Consider the following 17,316-nt stretch of genomic DNA (forward strand, 5'->3'; position numbering starts at 1 on the left):
GCCGATAATCCACCCTCAAGAATTCAAACACTCGACACAGAGGGACCATATAGACACTAAATAAAAGGACTAACAGAGCCGACCTCTGAGGCATGCCTCTCAATAACAGACAACTCAAAGCTTACCACCACTCTGCACCCTCATAACACGTCCACTCCAATAGGAAGTAAACTAATCATAAACACTACCATCTACTCCCAACTGCTTCAATTGAAACAGTACATTAGCATCAACTGAATCAAATACAGATGATACATTCAAAGATACTAAACAAAAACACTGATTTCTATCTAATCCCTGTCTCAGCACATCCATCACTTTGGCACCTAATCCCCAGCACATCCTCCTTACCTTCCACTCTCTTATCCAACTGTACCATCTTATCAAAAACTAGTGCATCAGGATCCAAGATCTCCCCTCTCTCCTTATAACCATCAATCAAATATTTCACAATGCATCTTTCACTCTTTGCCTATAATATTCATTTTTCAGCCTATTGAAAAATCCAAGATATTAAGAAAGCCTTAATTGAAAACTTTCAAAAATCATCCACATCGTGGGATTTTCTTCACCTACATTCAGCCTGCCTTAATTCCCTCCAAATCTGTCACACAGGTTCCATCCTCCAAAGGCATCTCTCACATGCACCACTTTAACAAACATCGCACATAAGGTCTTATTCCAAATCTCCACCACTTCCCCTATAGTATGTCCTTCATCAATACTCATATTAAACAATTCCATAACTCTTTAACCTCAAACTGCGAACGGACACTTATCAACTCATTCTGCAGCCAAACCACAACAGTATCAAAAGAAAGCCACAAAACAAAAGAAATCAAAAAGTGATCCAACCAGGGGACTGCTCGCACAACTGATAACTGACACATGCAACAATCCCAGGAACAAAATTACCAGATCCAACAGGTGCCCTGTACAATAAGTAGCCTCATTAATCAACTGATTTAACTGCACAGCAGACAGTAAGTAAAATAACACGATTCCTCTTCAAAACTCATTCCTCCACTGGATCAAATGGAACATTAAAATCACCCGAACGAGCATAAATTTTAACAATGGAGAACAATCAGTACTCATCACTCCCGGAGGACAATACAACACATCAAACACAATCTTCTCATTCTTCACTACCAATATTTTCCCAAAAGTACTAACTTCTGAGAATATTAACTGTAAATTCAAGGTTTTCCTGAAAAAGATAACCACACCTTCACTCCCGCCCAACTTTCCAACTATGGCACACCCACTCCCACTTAAAACCCTCAGGCCAGCATTGATGTACAAATACCAGGTCAGATTTCAATAACCAAGATTCCGTTACACAAAAATATCATAACTCCCTTTCTCCAACAGATCATACAACAACACAGCTTTATTTCTAAATAATCTAGCATTAATTACCCCAACCTTCACTATCTCCTTATTCAACCCTTCCCTGCCATCCAACACATTTTTTTAAATACCCAGTGACCCCTGGAAACTAGCATTTACAACCCTTACCCCCAACTAACGATCCATACCTCCCACTCCCCCCAAACCACCTCAGTCTCTGCCATAATCAACTTTCACCACTAAATACAAAGAATATTTTATCAAACCTCCCCCAAAGTCCACCCAAAGGAGCACCGAAAGGAGCTCCTTCGTCAGTATGACCAAGGAGGTGCCCGCTCCTCTGCCACGTTCTGCCTCTGGCGTTGACCCGGATTTCTTCACCACATGCTTCTAAGAGTGATGTTACTCAAGGGGCAGGTCCAGCCATAGTTCTGACCGTTCAAAACAGCTCACAGCAGCATGAAGGAGGCTATAGCAGAATGATCCGAGGAGCACACAGCTCAAACATCAGCTCTGGAAGCACAGAAGGGCAGAAGACAACAGCAACATCTTTCCTCCGGCATCAACCCGGCCTTCTTCACCCCATGCCCAAGAGTGACATCACTCAAGAGGCAGGGCCAACAATAGTCCTGGGTGGGCCTGACAGCTCACAACACCACATCTTGTGCTTTCCTTGGATCTAAATGTCTAGCCACCCAGTCAGAGAAATTCATCAGATTCTTCTGACAAGACCTACTTCTAGTAAAACCATGCTGCCTCTGGTCCAGACACTCACTGTATTCCAGGAACCACAGCATCCACTGTTTTAGAAGCATTTCCTTTAATTTACTCACCACAGAGGTTTGATTAACCAGTCTGTAACTTCCAGCCTCATTCTTACTTCTGCTTTTATGGAGAGGGACCACATCCACCCTTCTCCAGTTCTCTAGGACCACTCCCGATTCTAGAGTAGTATTGAAAAGGTCATACAGTGGAGCCATCAGAACTTCCTTAAGTTCCTTCGGTATCCTCAATATATCCCATCCAGACTCACTGGTTTATGTATTTTTAGTTTAGCTAGCTCCTCAAGAACACTGTCTTTTGAAAATCATTCAAGATCAACCTCACTTCCATTATTATTTGTGTTTATCTTCTGTGGTCCTACTCCTGGCGAGGGGAAACCTTTAAGGTCATAACTCAGCATCCTTGGCCAAGTTTTGGCCACATTAGACAGATATCACCATTACCCAGGACCAAGCCCACAAGCTAGAATCCTAGAACTGAGAAGAGGCGCTTACCCCCCCCCCCCACCCCCCACCCCACCATCACTCACTCACTAGCAGAGGCTGTGTGGAACTCTTGCCAGTCCAACCACTCTAAGACATAGGCTAAGACACAGGGCTGAAGAGGCAAAGAAACCCTTCAAGCTCAATCAGGGCAAAGGTCCACAGACTGATTCCTGAGAGCTCTCACAGGCCAGGGACTTAACCATACTTATTGTGGGGGGCGGGGGGAACCCTTGAGGCTAGTACATACCTAGAGCTGTGATTTTCTTCCCTGGTAGCACACAAGTAGCTGACATTTGTGGCCTATTCATCAAGTGATCCAATTTACCAAAATGAACCCCATGAGAGATCAGTGGGCAGCAAGGCACCCAAGAAATATTTTTTAGGTTTGTTTCTCCTACCAAATACACCCTGTTTTATAAAATAGTACTACACATCCATAAGACTACTTTTCAGAGGACTACTTACAAATAACATCCCAACTAATATGCAGTCACCTGATATTTCTTCTATAGTATTTGCTCTCATGTCCAGCATGACTGTCCCATTCAATATGCAGCTTCGCAGTTCAAAGAGGCTGTGCAAAGAAAGAGTTGCCACATAAGGTTTGCTCCATCGGTCACCTCCATCTTCAACATCTTCTTCAAATTTTAACCACCTGAATATAAACAAAGGGAGAATGTAAACTCAAAAACAAACTGGGTGATCTACTTGCAGTACTGCAAAGTTTATGGCGTTCTAGTCCCTACTGGCTGGCTAACTAGCACAGAAACTTTTCTATGTAGGTGGCACACCATCTATCACTCTAACCACCGTGTGACAATGTTCTACTCTGTATTTGATATAGATGCTACTGGGGAAAAAAAAAATTATGCTCTGTCCTACTAGGCAGAAAAACTACCAACTGTCAGTTCATCACTGATTACTGTTCGACTTTAATCTTGAAAGACAAGGTACCGTGCAGTTTCTTTCCATTCACATTCACCACCCTCCCGGACGCAAAGTTCATCCATCTCGGTGAAAAGGTCATGAGGAATGTGCTCTTCGTCATCATCCTCTGTGCCTAGGATGAACTGCACTCGCTGTGAAGGAGTATCTTGATGGAAGTCAAAAGCATAAAGATAAAAAAAATGTCTGTGAACAAGTTCATGCCAGCTTATTTTTTTTCCATTAGACCAACTCCAAAATCTCACATGGCAAAGCACATGGTTGACACTGCAATTCTATTAGAAAATGCTTTTATGGAACATTGTTTTTATTATATCAACTATTGGTCTGAAACTCTGGTAAACTGTTGAATGCAAGGACTTCAAAGAAGAGAGAACCAGACAGAACCTTGAAAATACTACAAAACCAAGGAAAACAGACATGCACACAAAGGTCCAACAGATCACACAGAGAATGTAATAATTTATTCATATTCATGGGTATACCTTTTAAATTTCTTCTTGTTTTTAGCCTCACCAGTGACAACTGGGTTAATTTTATAGTTGGCCTACTAGTACAATGGACTTCAGCTTCCCCATCAGTTTGTGCATGGACAAGATCAAAAGAACTAAATTTATTCTGATCAGGCTTGTGAGGGTCTGGCTCATCTTATCCTTTATCCATAAAAAATGGACAGTAGGATATAAGAATATAATTATTTTCCAAGACTATGGGAAGGCAAACCACTTCTCAGTTGCCCCTCTATATTCCTCTGGCTATAGTCACCTTTCTCCCTTGCTTTTATCATCCTACACGCTAAGGATTTCTCCTGTCTTAATGGTTTACAGGGAAAAAATATCACCTATATCTTGAGAATGAACAAAAGCTGACCACCACTCTAAATGACACTACAGTTGCTCAGTGTCAGCAAAGGATTTGTCACCAACTCCTGTTTTTGGCTCTCAATCTTTCTAGGTAGACAAATAAATATTTTTATACCTAAATCAAAAACCCAGGTGCCTCATTCTACCTGATATAATCCTAGGCATGACTGCATTTTCTCATTGTTTTGGTAATTCTCTCTTCTGCCAGTCAGCTATTTCAAGCACCCATCAGGACCAGAATTAGGCATAAGCAAAGCAGGCAACCTGAACACTGGAGAACCACCTCTTGGCAATAAAGAGAACTCACTATCAAAACAGAAGGAGTTCTTTGCTCCAAAGCTGTCCTATTACAGCTCAGCATTATTTTATAATGGACATGAGACATGAGAGCAAATACTCTCTGCTGCCCGTCTCATCTTCCGCCAGGGTCGCTTTACTCATACTACCCCTCTCCTCAAGACCCTTCACTGGCTCCCTATCCGTTTTCGCATCCTGTTCAAACTTCTTCTACTAACCTATAAATGTACTCACTCTGCTGCTCCCCAGTATCTCTCCACACTCGTCCTTTCCCTACACCCCTTCCCGTGCACTCCGCTCCATGGATAAATCCTTCTTATCTGTTCCCTTCTCCACCACTGCCAACTCCAAACTTCGCGCCTTCTGTCTCGCTGCACCCTACGCCTGGAATAAACTTCCTGAGCCCCTACGTCTTGCCCCATCCTTGGCCACCTTTAAATCTAGACTGAAAGCCCACCTCTTTAACATTGCTTTTGACTCGTAACCACTTGTAACCACTCGCCTCCACCTACCCTCCTCTCTTCCTTCCCGTTCACATTAATTGATTTGATTTGCTTACTTTATTTATTTTTTGTCTATTAGATTGTAAGCTCTTTGAGCAGGGACTGTCTTTCTTCTATGTTTGTGCAGCGCTGCGTACGCCTTGTAGCGCTATAGAAATGCTAAATAGTAGTAGTAATAATTATTTCAGATGACCTGAAAGTAACCAATATAATACAGAAAGGTAACTATACTCAGTTTTATGCATAAAGGTATTATCAACAGAGAAAAGGAGGTTATAGTGCATTGCCTAGGTCATTAGTAAACCGCCACCATGAATTCAAATCTGGGGGATGTACCTTTGGAAGGGTATTAAGATGGAAGTGGTTTAGAGAACCAAACAAAATGAGTATAAAGCCTAATCTATTGAGAATAATATGGGATATAAATGAAATAAATATTAACTCAAAGGCTTAAGAAGTTCATACTGTTCTCGCTAAAGGAAAAAGGGGCTTTAACAAAAACCTTCAAATCAAAGGAACAGAAAATTATCAATAAAAAGAAGGATATACTGTTTCCCCATCACCATACACTGAAATAGTTTACAATGAAATTCATCTATATAATTTTTTTTTTACATTCTCTAGGATAAATATTACTACTAGATTTTTTTTTGTTAGTTTCCATCCATAAGAAAAGTAGCTAGTTGCAGTAGTTTTATTCACCAAATGGAAGCATTTTCTAAAGCCTGGACCAATCTTACATTTTTTTTCAGGCCCCATTTTATTTACTTCACCCATTCTGTAATGTTCACTCTGCCTTCTCAAATATAATTAAGCTGTCCAGTATTTGTTTTGGATGTTTTCTTGCCGACAGGCAAACTGTCAGTGTTCATCTGCTTGTTGGGAAAGTAGATAACACACTAGCAGGATGATTTTTTTTTTTATTGAAAATTTCAAAACCATATAATAAGCTACTATATTAAACTACAACACAAAGCGAATGCTACATACCTGTAGAAGGCATTCTCCGAGGACAGCAGGCTGATTGTTCTCACTGATGGGTGACGTCCACGGCAGCCCCTCCAATCGGAATCTTCACTAGCAAAGTCCTTTGCTAGCCTCGCGCGCACCGCGCATGCGCGGCCGTCTTCCCGCCCGAAACCGGCTCGAGCCGGCCAGTCCAGTATGTAGCAAAAGAGAAACAAGGGAAGACTCAACTCCAAAGGGGAGGCGGGCGGGTTTGTGAGAACAATCAGCCTGCTGTCCTTGGAGAATACCTTCTACAGGTATGTAGCATTCGCTTTCTCCGAGGACAAGCAGGCTGCTTGTTCTCACTGATGGGGTATCCCTAGCCCCCAGGCTCACTCAAAACAACAACCATGGTCAATTGGGCCTCGCAACGGCGAGGACGTAACTGAGATTGACCTAAAAAAATTTACCAACTAACTGAGAGTGTAGCCTGGAACAGAACAAAACAGGGCCCTCGGGGGGTGGAGTTGGATCCTAAAGCCCAAACAGGTTCTGAAGAACTGACTGCCCGAACCGACTGTCGCGTCGGGTATCCTGCTGCAGGCAGTAATGAGATGTGAATGTGTGGACAGATGACCACGTCGCAGCTTTGCAAATTTCTTCAATGGAGGCTGACTTCAAGTGGGCTACCGACGCAGCCATGGCTCTAAAATTATGAGCCGTGACATGACCCTCAAGAGCCAGCCCCGCCTGGGCGTAAGTGAAGGAAATGCAATCTGCTAGCCAATTGGATATGGTGCGTTTCCCTACAGCCACTCCCCTCCTATTGGGATCAAAAGAAACAAACAATTGGGCGGACTGTCTGTGGGGCTGTGTCCGCTCCAGATAGAAGGCCAATGCTCTCTTGCAGTCCAATGAGTGCAGCTGACGTTCAGCAGGGCAGGAATGAGGACGGGGAAAGAATGTTGGCAAGACAATTGACTGGTTCAGATGGAACTCCGACACGACCTTTGGCAAGAACTTAGGGTGAGTGCGGAGGACTACTCTGTTATGATGAAATTTGGTGTAAGGGGCCTGGGCTACCAGGGCCTGAAGCTCACTGACTCTATGAGCTGAAGTAACTGCCACCAAGAAAATGACTTTCCAGGTCAAGTACTTCAGATGGCAGGAGTTCAGTGGCTCAAAAGGAGGTTTCATCAGCTGGGTGAGAACGACATTGAGATCCCATGACACTGTAGGAGGCTTGACAGGGGACTTTGACAAAAGCAAACCTCTCATGAAGCGAACAACTAAAGGCTGTCCTGAGATCGGCTTACCTTCCACATGGTAATGGTATGCACTGATTGCACTAAGGTGAACTCTTACAGAGTTGGTCTTGAGACCAGATTCAGACAAGTGCAGAAGGTATTCAAGCAGGGTCTGTGTAGGACAAGAGCGAGGAGCTAGGGCCTTGCTGTCACACCAGACGGCAAACCTCCTCCATAGAAAGAAGTAACTCCTCTTAGTGGAATCTTTCCTGGAAGCAAGCAAGATACGGGAGACACCCTCTGACAGGCCCAAAGAGGCAAAGTCTACGCTCTCAACATCCAGGCCGTGAGAGCCAGGGACCGGAGGCTGGGATGCAGAAGAGCCCCTTCGTCCTGCGTGATGAGGGTCGGAAAACACTCCAATCTCCACGGTTCTTCGGAGGATAACTCCAGAAGAAGAGGGAACCAGATCTGACGTGGCCAAAAAGGAGCAATCAGAATCATGGTGCCTCGGTCTTGCTTGAGTTTCAACAAAGTCTTCCCCACCAGAGGAATGGGAGGATAAGCATACAGCAGGCCCTCCCCCCAATCCAGGAGGAAGGCATCCGATGCCAGTCTGCCGGGGGCCTGAAGCCTGGAACAGAACTGAGGGACTTTGTGGTTCGCTCGAGATGCGAAGAGATCCACCAAGGGGGTGCCCCACGCTTGGAAGATCTGGCGCACCACTCGGGAGTTGAGCGACCATTCGTGAGGTTGCATAATCCTGCTCAGTCTGTTGGCCAGACTGTTGTTTACGCCTGCCAGATATGTGGCTTGGAGCACCATGCCGAGACGGCGAGCCCAGAGCCACATGCTGACGGCTTCCTGACACAGGGGGCGAGATCCGGTGCCCCCCTGCTTGTTGACATAGTACATGGCAACCTGGTTGTCTGTCTGAATTTGGATAATTTGGTGGGACAGCCGATCTCTGAAAGCCTTCAGAGCGTTCCAGATCGCTCGCAACTCCAGGAGATTGATCTGTAGACCGCGTTCCTGGAGGGACCAGCTTCCTTGGGTGTGAAGCCCATCGACATGAGCTCCCCATCCCAGGAGAGACACATCCGTGGTCAGCACTTTTTGTGGCTGAGGAATTTGGAAAGGGTGTCCCAGAGTCAAATTGGACCAAATCGTCCACCAATACAGGGATTCGAGAAAACTCGTGGACAGGTGGATCACGTCTTCTAGATCCCCAGCAGCCTGAAACCACTGAGAAGCTAGGGTCCATTGAGCAGATCTCATGTGAAGGCGGGCCATGGGAGTCACATGAACTGTGGAGGCCATGTGGCCTAGCAATCTCAACATCTGCCGAGCTGTGATCTGCTGAGACGCTCGCACCCGCGAGACGAGGGACAACAAGTTGTTGGCTCTCGTCTCTGGGAGATAGGCGCGAGCCGTCCGAGAATCCAACAGAGCTCCTATGAATTCGAGTCTCTGTGCTGGGAGAAGATGGGACTTTGGGTAATTTATCACAAACCCCAGTAGCTCCAGGAGGCGAATAGTCATCTGCATGGACTGCAGGGCTCCTGCCTCGGACGTGTTCTTCACCAGCCAATCGTCGAGATATGGGAACACGTGCACCCCCAGCCTGCGAAGTGCCGCTGCTACTACAGCCAAGCACTTTGTGAACACCCTGGGCGCAGAGGCGAGCCCAAAGGGTAGCACACAGTACTGGAAGTGACGTGTGCCCAGCTGAAATCGCAGATACTGTCTGTGAGCTGGCAGTATCGGGATGTGTGTGTAGGCATCCTTCAAGTCCAGAGAGCATAGCCAACCGTTTTCCTGAATCATGGGGAGGAGGGTGCCCAGGGAAAGCATCCTGAACTTTTCTTTTACGAGATATTTGTTCAGGGCCCTTAGGTCTAGGATGGGACGCATCCCCCCTGTTTTCTTTTCCACAAGGAAGTACCTGGAATAGAATCGCAGCCCTTCTTGCCCGGATGGCACGGGCTCGACCGCATTGGCGCTGAGAAGGGCGGAGAGTTCCTCTTCAAGTACCTGCTTGTGCTGGAAGCTGTAAGACTGAGCTCCCGGTGGACAATTTGGAGGTTTTGAGGCCAAATTGAGGGTGTATCCTTGCCGGACTATTTGCAGAACCCACTGATCGGAGGTTATGAGAGGCCACCTTTGGTGAAAAGCTTTCAACCTCCCCCCGACCGGCAGGTCGCCCGGCACTGACACTTGGATGTCGGCTATGCTCTGCTGGAGCCAGTCAAAAGCTCGCCCCTTGCTTTTGCTGGGGAGCCGCGGGGCCTTGCTGAGGCGCACGCTGCTGACGAGAGCGAGCGCGCTGGGGCTTAGCCTGGGCCGCAGGCTGTCAAGAAGGGGGATTGTACCTACGCTTGCCAGAAGAGTAGGGAACAGTCCTCCTTCCCCCAAAAAATCTTCTACCTGTAGAGGTAGAGGCTGAAGGCTGCCGGCGGGAGAACTTGTCGAATGCGGTGTCCCGCTGGTGGAGATGCTCTACCACCTGCTCGACCTTCTCTCCAAAAATATTGTCCGCACGGCAAGGCGAGTCCGCAATCCGCTGCTGGAGTCTATTCTCCAGGTCGGAGGCACGCAGCCATGAGAGCCTGCGCATCACCACACCTTGAGCAGCGGCCCTGGACGCAACATCAAAGGTGTCATACACCCCTCTGGCCAGGAATTTTCTGCACGCCTTCAGCTGCCTGACCACCTCCTGAAAAGGCTTGGCTTGCTCAGGGGGGAGCGCATCAACCAAGCCCGCCAACTGCCGCACATTGTTCCGCATGTGTATGCTCGTGTAGAGCTGGTAAGACTGGATTTTGGCCACGAGCATAGAGGAATGGTAGGCCTTCCTCCCAAAGGAGTCTAAGGTTCTAGAGTCTTTGCCCGGAGGCGCCGAAGAATGCTCCCTAGAACTCTTAGCCTTCTTTAGGGCCAAATCCACAACTCCAGAGTCGTGAGGCAACTGAGTGCGCATCAGCTCTGGGTCCCCATGGATCCGGTACTGGGACTCGATCTTCTTGGGAATGTGGGGATTACTTAATGGCTTGGTCCAGTTCGCAAGCAATGTCTTTTTCAGGACATGGTGCAAGGGAACAGTGGACGCTTCCTTAGGTGGAGAAGGATAGTCCAGGAGCTCAAACATTTCAGCCCTGGGCTCGTCCTCCACAACCACCGGGAAGGGGATGGCCGTAGACATCTCCCGGACAAAGGAAGCGAAAGACAGACTCTCAGGAGGAGAAAGCTGCCTTTCAGGGGAGGCAGTGGGATCAGAAGGAAGACCCTCAGACTCCTCGTCAGAGAAATATCTGGGGTCTTCCTCTTCCTCCCACGAGGCCTCACCTTCGGTGTCAGACACAAGTTTACGAACCTGTGTCTGCAACCTCGCCCGGCTCGACTCAGTGGAGCCACGTCCACGATGGGGGCGTCGAGAGGTAGAGTCCCTCGCCCGCATCGGGGAAGCTCCCTCCGCCGACGTAGTCGGGGAGCCTTCCTGGGAGGTGGCCGCAGTCGGCACCGCACGCGGTACCGACGTCGGGGACCTCACCCCGGGCGATGGGCCAGCCGGTGCCACGCTCGATGGTACCGGAGGCGCAAGCACTGCCGGTACCGGAGGGGTAGGGCGCAACAGCTCTCCCAGAATCTCTGGGAGAACGGCCCGGAGGCTCTCGTTCAGAGCGGCTGCAGAGAAAGGCTGTGAGGTCGATGCAGGCGTCGACGTCAGAACCTGTTCCGGGCGTGGAGGCTGTTCCGGGCTGTCCAGAGTGGAGCGCATCGACACCTCCTGAACAGAGGGTGAGCGGTCCTCTCGGTGCCGATGCCTGCTGGGTGCCGACTCCCTCGGCGACCCAGAGCTCTCGGTGCCGACGCGGGGAGGAGACCGGTGTCGATGCTTCTTCGACTTCTTCCGAAGCATGTCACCGGAGCTCCCCGGCACCAACGAGGAGGACGTAGAATCCAGCCGTCGCTTCCTCGGGGCCGAGGTCGAAGGAGGTCGATCTCGGGGGGGCTGTACCGCAGGAGCCCTCAGGGTAGGGAGAGACCCACCCGAAGGCTCACCGCTACCAGCAGGGGAATGGACAGCCCTCACCTGCACTCCTGACGATGCACCACCGTCCGACGACATCAGCAGACGAGGTCCCGGTACCACCGACATCGATGCAGCTATCCGATGCCTCGATGCACTCGATGCACTGGCGGCCGAGGATGAAGGTCTGGACGCTGACGACGTCGATGCACTCGATGACCCTGGTGTCGATGCCGACGAAGAGCCCGAGAACAAAACGTTCCACTGGGCCAATCTCGCTACCTGAGTCCGCCTTTGTAACAGGGAACACAGACTACAGTTCTGAGGACGGTGCTCGGCCCCCAGACACTGAAGACACGACGAGTGCCTATCAGTGAGCGAGATTACCCGGGCGCACTGGGTGCACTTCTTGAAGCCGCTGGAAGGCTTCGATGTCATGGGCGGAAAAATCACGCCAGCGAAATCAAAATCCGAAATGACGAAAGTGAGCACCAAAACTTTAAGGGAGAAAAAATCTCGACCGAGGCCGAAAAGAGGCCTACCCCGACGACGAAAGAAAACTTACCGGGGCAAAATCTGAAAAATACGGGAAGGGGCAAACGAAACCCGAGAGGGCTTCCGGAGCACTTCCCAAGCAGTTTGGATTTTCCGAAGAAAACACGTCGAAAAAGGACGCGAAAGGTCGACTTTCCGGGGCTCGACACGGCGAAAACACGACCGTACCGAGTGCGGACGAAAGAAGACTGGCCGGCTCGAGCCGGTTTCGGGCGGGAAGACGGCCGCGCATGCGCGGTGCGCGCAGGCACGCGAGGGCTAGCAAAGGACTTTGCTAGTGAAGATTCCGATTGGAGGGGCTGCCGTGGACGTCACCCATCAGTGAGAACAAGCAGCCTGCTTGTCCTCGGAGAATAAAATTTAAATAGACAAACATAAGTCTCCTTCAAAGGAGCAGTGACAGCCATTACACCTGGAGGTTCCCTTTAGCTTGAGTCCACTGGGAAGACAGGGTCTATTGATCCTGCCTGAAATTGAAGCATGCCATGGGAGTGGCATGAACCGTGGAGGCTGTGCAGCCCAACCACTTCAACATTCATTGAGCTGATACCTGCTGACTCTGACACACCTCTTGGATCGCTGAGATGAGAGTTTTCATCCTTTGAAGTGGGAAAATAAGCTTGAGTCATGTTTAGTAAGGCTCCAATGAACTCCAATTTTTGGAACGGGCATAGTTGGGACAGGGTATAGGATGAATTCTAGTAGATCCAGCACCTGAATGGTTTTGCACATTGATTCTCTTGCACCTTCCCTCCAATGTGCTCTTGATCAACCAATTATCCAGACAGGGAAACACACCTTTACCCCCCATCTACACAGATATGCTGCAACTATTGCTAGGCATTTTGTGAATACGCTGGATGCTGACACGAGGCTGAATTGCAGTAAATGGTACTGGTGTTTCTCTACTTGTAAGCTCAGACACTTCCCGTGACTGGAATGTACCTATGTAGGTATGGGCATTCTTTAAGACCAGAAAATATAGCCAATCTCTTTTCTGAATCATGGGGGATTAAGGTGTTCTGGGAAACCATTCAGAACTTTTGATTTGCCAGATATTTGTTCAAGGCCCTTAGGTCTAGGATGGGGTGAAATCTCCCATTTTGTTTGGTCATCAGGATACACATGGAACAGCATCGCTTTCCTTTTTCCCTTGGTGGAACGGGTTTGCATTGGCCTGCAAATAGGAAGAGTTTATCTGTAGTAAGCAATGACACAAAGCACTTAATTTTGATGCTCTTGGTGGACAATTTGGGAAAACCTTTCCAAATGAAGTATATAACTTGTCTTAACTATTTTGAGAACCCACTGGTCTGAGGTTATAAGGGGTCTGAACCTATTCCCCCTTACATCTCTTCCCCCTCTCTACATTTATTATATACTCTCTCAAACCCTCAGCTTCTCCATTTTCACCCCCTCCAGCTATAGAAGTATTTCCCTATCTCTCACCTTTGCTAAGCCCGAGGCCTGGATAGGCCTAAACCAGGCACAATTCTGAAACATGAATTCAGCATTTCTCTCCTGGCATAGCTGTACTGATGACTTCATCCAAGGACATGCTGTTTACTTTAAACATCCAGTTTACCTCCTGGGTTGGTGCGGAGGAGCGTGCCTCACAGAGACAGAGTCTCTGGAAACATCTGGGAACCATGGAAGGGAGCTTGGAACTACTGATAAGCTGTTCTTGAGGGATGCCCACAAGGACCCTCAATGTCATGAACGTATGTAAGCAGGACGAACAACGCAGAAGATAAGAAGATTTCAAGATGTATGTATCTCTCTCAGGAGAAAGAGACGAAATTGTTCAAACACCTGTGAACTGTAATTCATTGTGCTAAGTGCAGACCAAGGCAAAGTTCTTGGCAACTCTGACTTTCTACATACAAAGTAACCAGCTGAACCTGAGCAGGGACGTTGGACTAAATCCTGATCAGAAGGGATTCGCACAAGAATTCTGCAAGAGCAGGAAGGAGCAGCAGATTTATCAACACATCTAGACTCCAAAGCTACTGACTACGAGGGTGAAAGAAACTGGAACTTTCCGCCTATGCTCAGAGTTAGTTAGTTTGGTATTTGCCTGTGGACAGGTTTGCTCAGGTACATGGTCATTAGCCTACTTTAGCTGCTAAGTTGGTGCTCTCTTCTCAGGACATGGGAAAATTAGGTTCTTACCTTGGTAATTTTCTTTCCTTTAGTCATAGCAGATGAATCCATTATGAGTGGGTTGTGTCCATCAACCAGCAGGGGGAGATAGAGAGCAATAAAAAACCATAGTGCCTCATGGCCAGCTAGCTCCATCTGCCTCTTCAGTATTTGAAGCTTTCAAAGCAGTGTTACACCGCCAAGTATAATAACATGAACTTTCCTCACAGCGGATGAAAACGCCCCAAAACTGGAGTTATAAGTCAAAGGAGGGAATGGATTCATCCTCCTGTAACTGAACAGAAATCCTGAGGACTGTTTTCCAACTTCTCCCAATAAGGGAAAATATCTACAGGAAAAACTGAACATAAAAGTAACATGAATCGCATAATGAACCACTGAGGGAGGGCTCATGGATTCATCTGCTATGACTAAAGGAAAGAAAATTACCAAGGTAAGAACCTAATTTTCACTTCCTTGTCATCAAGCAGATGAATCCATTACGAGTGGGATGTATCAAAGCAATCCCTAGATAGGGTGGGAACAAGCTACACCACACGCCAGCACTTGTGCTCCAAAATGCGCGTCTCTCCTGGCAGCCACATCCAGCCTGTAATGTCGGGCAAACGAGAGTTTAGAAGCCCAAGTAGCTGCACTACATATCTCTTGAAGAGAGAGTGCTCCAGTTTCAGCCCAAGAAGAGGAAATTGCTCTTGTGGAATGTGCCTTAAAGGCTTCAGGCAGAGGCCGGCCAGATAGCAGATATGCTGAAAAGATAGCTTCTTTGAGCCAACGGGCTATAGTGGCCTTAGACGCTGGAGACCCTGTGCACGGACCTGACAAAAGAACAAAAAGATGGTCAGAGGTCCTGAAGGCATTTGACATGCGCAAATATTGCAACAGAGCCCTTCGCACATCCAGAAGGTGCAACTGCCCATAGGCTTCTGGAAACTCCTCTTTAGAAAAGGAGGGCAGGAAAATAGGCTGGTTTAGGTGAAACGCTGAAACCACCTTAGGCATGAAAGAAGGCAACGTACGTACCATTACTCCTAACTCTAATAATTGCAGAAATGGGTCTTAACAGGACAGCGCCTGGAGCTCAGATACCCGTCTCGCCGATGTCACAGCCACCAAAAAGACTGTTTTTAAGGTCACATCCTTCTCCGAAGCTCGCCTAAGCGGCTCGAAGGGCGAACACTGAAGGGCCTTTAAAACTAACCCCAGGTTCCAGGCCGGACACGGAGCCCGTACGGGAGGATGGAGCAGAAGCACCCCTCTAAGAAACCGTATCACACCCAAGCAAGCAGCCAGAGAGAGGGCAGCACCCTTCCCTCGAAAACATGCTAAGGCTGCCACTTCAACACATAGGGAATTATAGGCCAAGCCTTTTTGTAAACCATCCTGCAAAAAGTCAAGTATCGGCGAGACAGAAGCCCGCATGGGTGTGATCGCTTGAGAAGCACACCAAGCCTCAAATTGGCGCCAAATCCTGGCATAAGCCAAGGAAGTGGAACGCTTGCGGGCCTGTAGGAGAGTGGAAATGATTTTACTGGAATATCCCTTGTCTCTCAATTGCACCCTCTCAATAGCCATGCCGTAAGACCAAAGCGGCAGGCGTCCTCCATGGTCACCGGGCCCTGTGACAACAGGTTCGGTACCAGAGGTAATGGCAGGGGACCCTCTACCAGCATCCACCGGAGGTCCGCATACCACAGCCTCCTGGGACAATCCGGGGCGATGAAAACCACCTCTCCTTGGTGGAGCCGAATTCGCAGGAGTACTCGCCTAGCAAGGGCCACAGAGGAAACACATACAGGAGGCCCTGAGGCCAGGGTTGAGCCAAGGCATCCAACCCTGCCAAGCGAGGATCTCTCCGTCTGCTGTAGAAGCACGGGACTTTGGCATTTGTGCTTCACGCCATAAGATCCATTACGGGCTTTCCCCATTTGGCACATATCTGCAGGAATACTTTGTCTGCAAGTTCCCATTCCGCTGGGTCGATTTGATTCCTGCTCAGATAATCGGCTTGCACGTTGCTCTGACCTGCAATATGAGCTGCTGACAGAAACTGCAGATGAAACTCGGCCCAGTGGCAAATCTGTGCGGCCTGCGCTGCTAGTGCTATGCACTGAGTGCCTCCTTGGCGATTTATGTAGGCCAATGCTGTCGTGTTGTCCGACAGAACTCTGACAGCCAATCCTTCCAGGGTCAATTGAAAGGCCAGAAGCGCCTGGAAAATCGCCTTCAACTCCAAGGAATTGATGGACCACTCCGACTCCTCGGGTGTCCAAAGACCCTGGGCATGCCTTCCCTGGCAATGTGCACCCCAGCCCTTCAGGCTGGCATCTGTTACCACCAGGCACCAATCGGGGAGCGCTAGCGGCATTCCTCGCCGCAGCATGCTGTATGAGAGCTACCACTCCATACTGAGCCGGGCTGCAGGGAGCCACGTGAGACTGCATTGATAATCCTGAGATATTGGAGACCACCGTTGAAGCAGGGAACACTGCAGAGGTCTCAGGTGCGCTCTCGCCCAAGGCACCACTTCCAAAGTGGCTGTCATCGATCCCAACAGCTGGACTATGCCCCAAGCTCGTGGGCGAGGCATCCTCAGGAGCAGACAGACCTGGTTCTGAAGCTTGCACCGCCTTTGCTCGGGTAGGAAGACCATCCCCAAGGCTGTGACGAACCAGACCCCAAATATTCTAGAGATTGAGAGGGGGTCAGGTGACTTTTGGCTATATTGACGACCCAGCCAAGAGATTGCAGATCATAAAGGGCGTCAGCCAAAAATGACAAGGCCGACTCCATTGGCGGTGCCACCTCCACAAGGGGCTCCGCTCCATCCCCGGGATGTTCCACTGCCTGTTGCAACCAAGCGAGGCAGGCTCGAGTAGCATAACAACTGCACACAGACGCCCATAAGGCTAGGCCTGAAATTTCAAAGGACCGTTTCATTGCTGATTCCAGCCGTCGGTCCCGCATGTCCTTCAGGGCAACTCCTCCCTCTACTGGGAGGGTAGTCTTCTTCATCAAAGCTGTGACTAGGGCATCTACTGTAGGCACGGTGAAGTGTGTCAAGTGCTCCTCACTAAGAGGGTATAAGTGCCCCATTGCCCTGGCAACTTTCAAAGCTCTTGGATGGAGTCATGCAAAGGAAAGGCT

At 48.7% G+C, this 17,316-nt stretch overlaps 1 protein-coding gene across 1 annotated transcript in view; it reads right to left on the reverse strand.

Annotated features, from left to right (window-relative positions):
* The window catches only part of SLC4A7 (solute carrier family 4 member 7), a 413,178-nt gene that overhangs the window by 268,995 nt on the left and 126,867 nt on the right, over positions 1–17,316 (reverse strand). Inside the window, 2 exon segments of the mRNA XM_030205798.1 lie at positions 3,116–3,276; positions 3,576–3,714. Of these exon segments, the coding sequence (XP_030061658.1) occupies positions 3,116–3,276; positions 3,576–3,714 (300 nt within the window).

The sequence above is a fragment of the Microcaecilia unicolor genome, chromosome 1 (assembly GCF_901765095.1).
Source record: "Microcaecilia unicolor chromosome 1, aMicUni1.1, whole genome shotgun sequence".
NCBI classification, from domain to species: domain Eukaryota; kingdom Metazoa; phylum Chordata; class Amphibia; order Gymnophiona; family Siphonopidae; genus Microcaecilia; species Microcaecilia unicolor.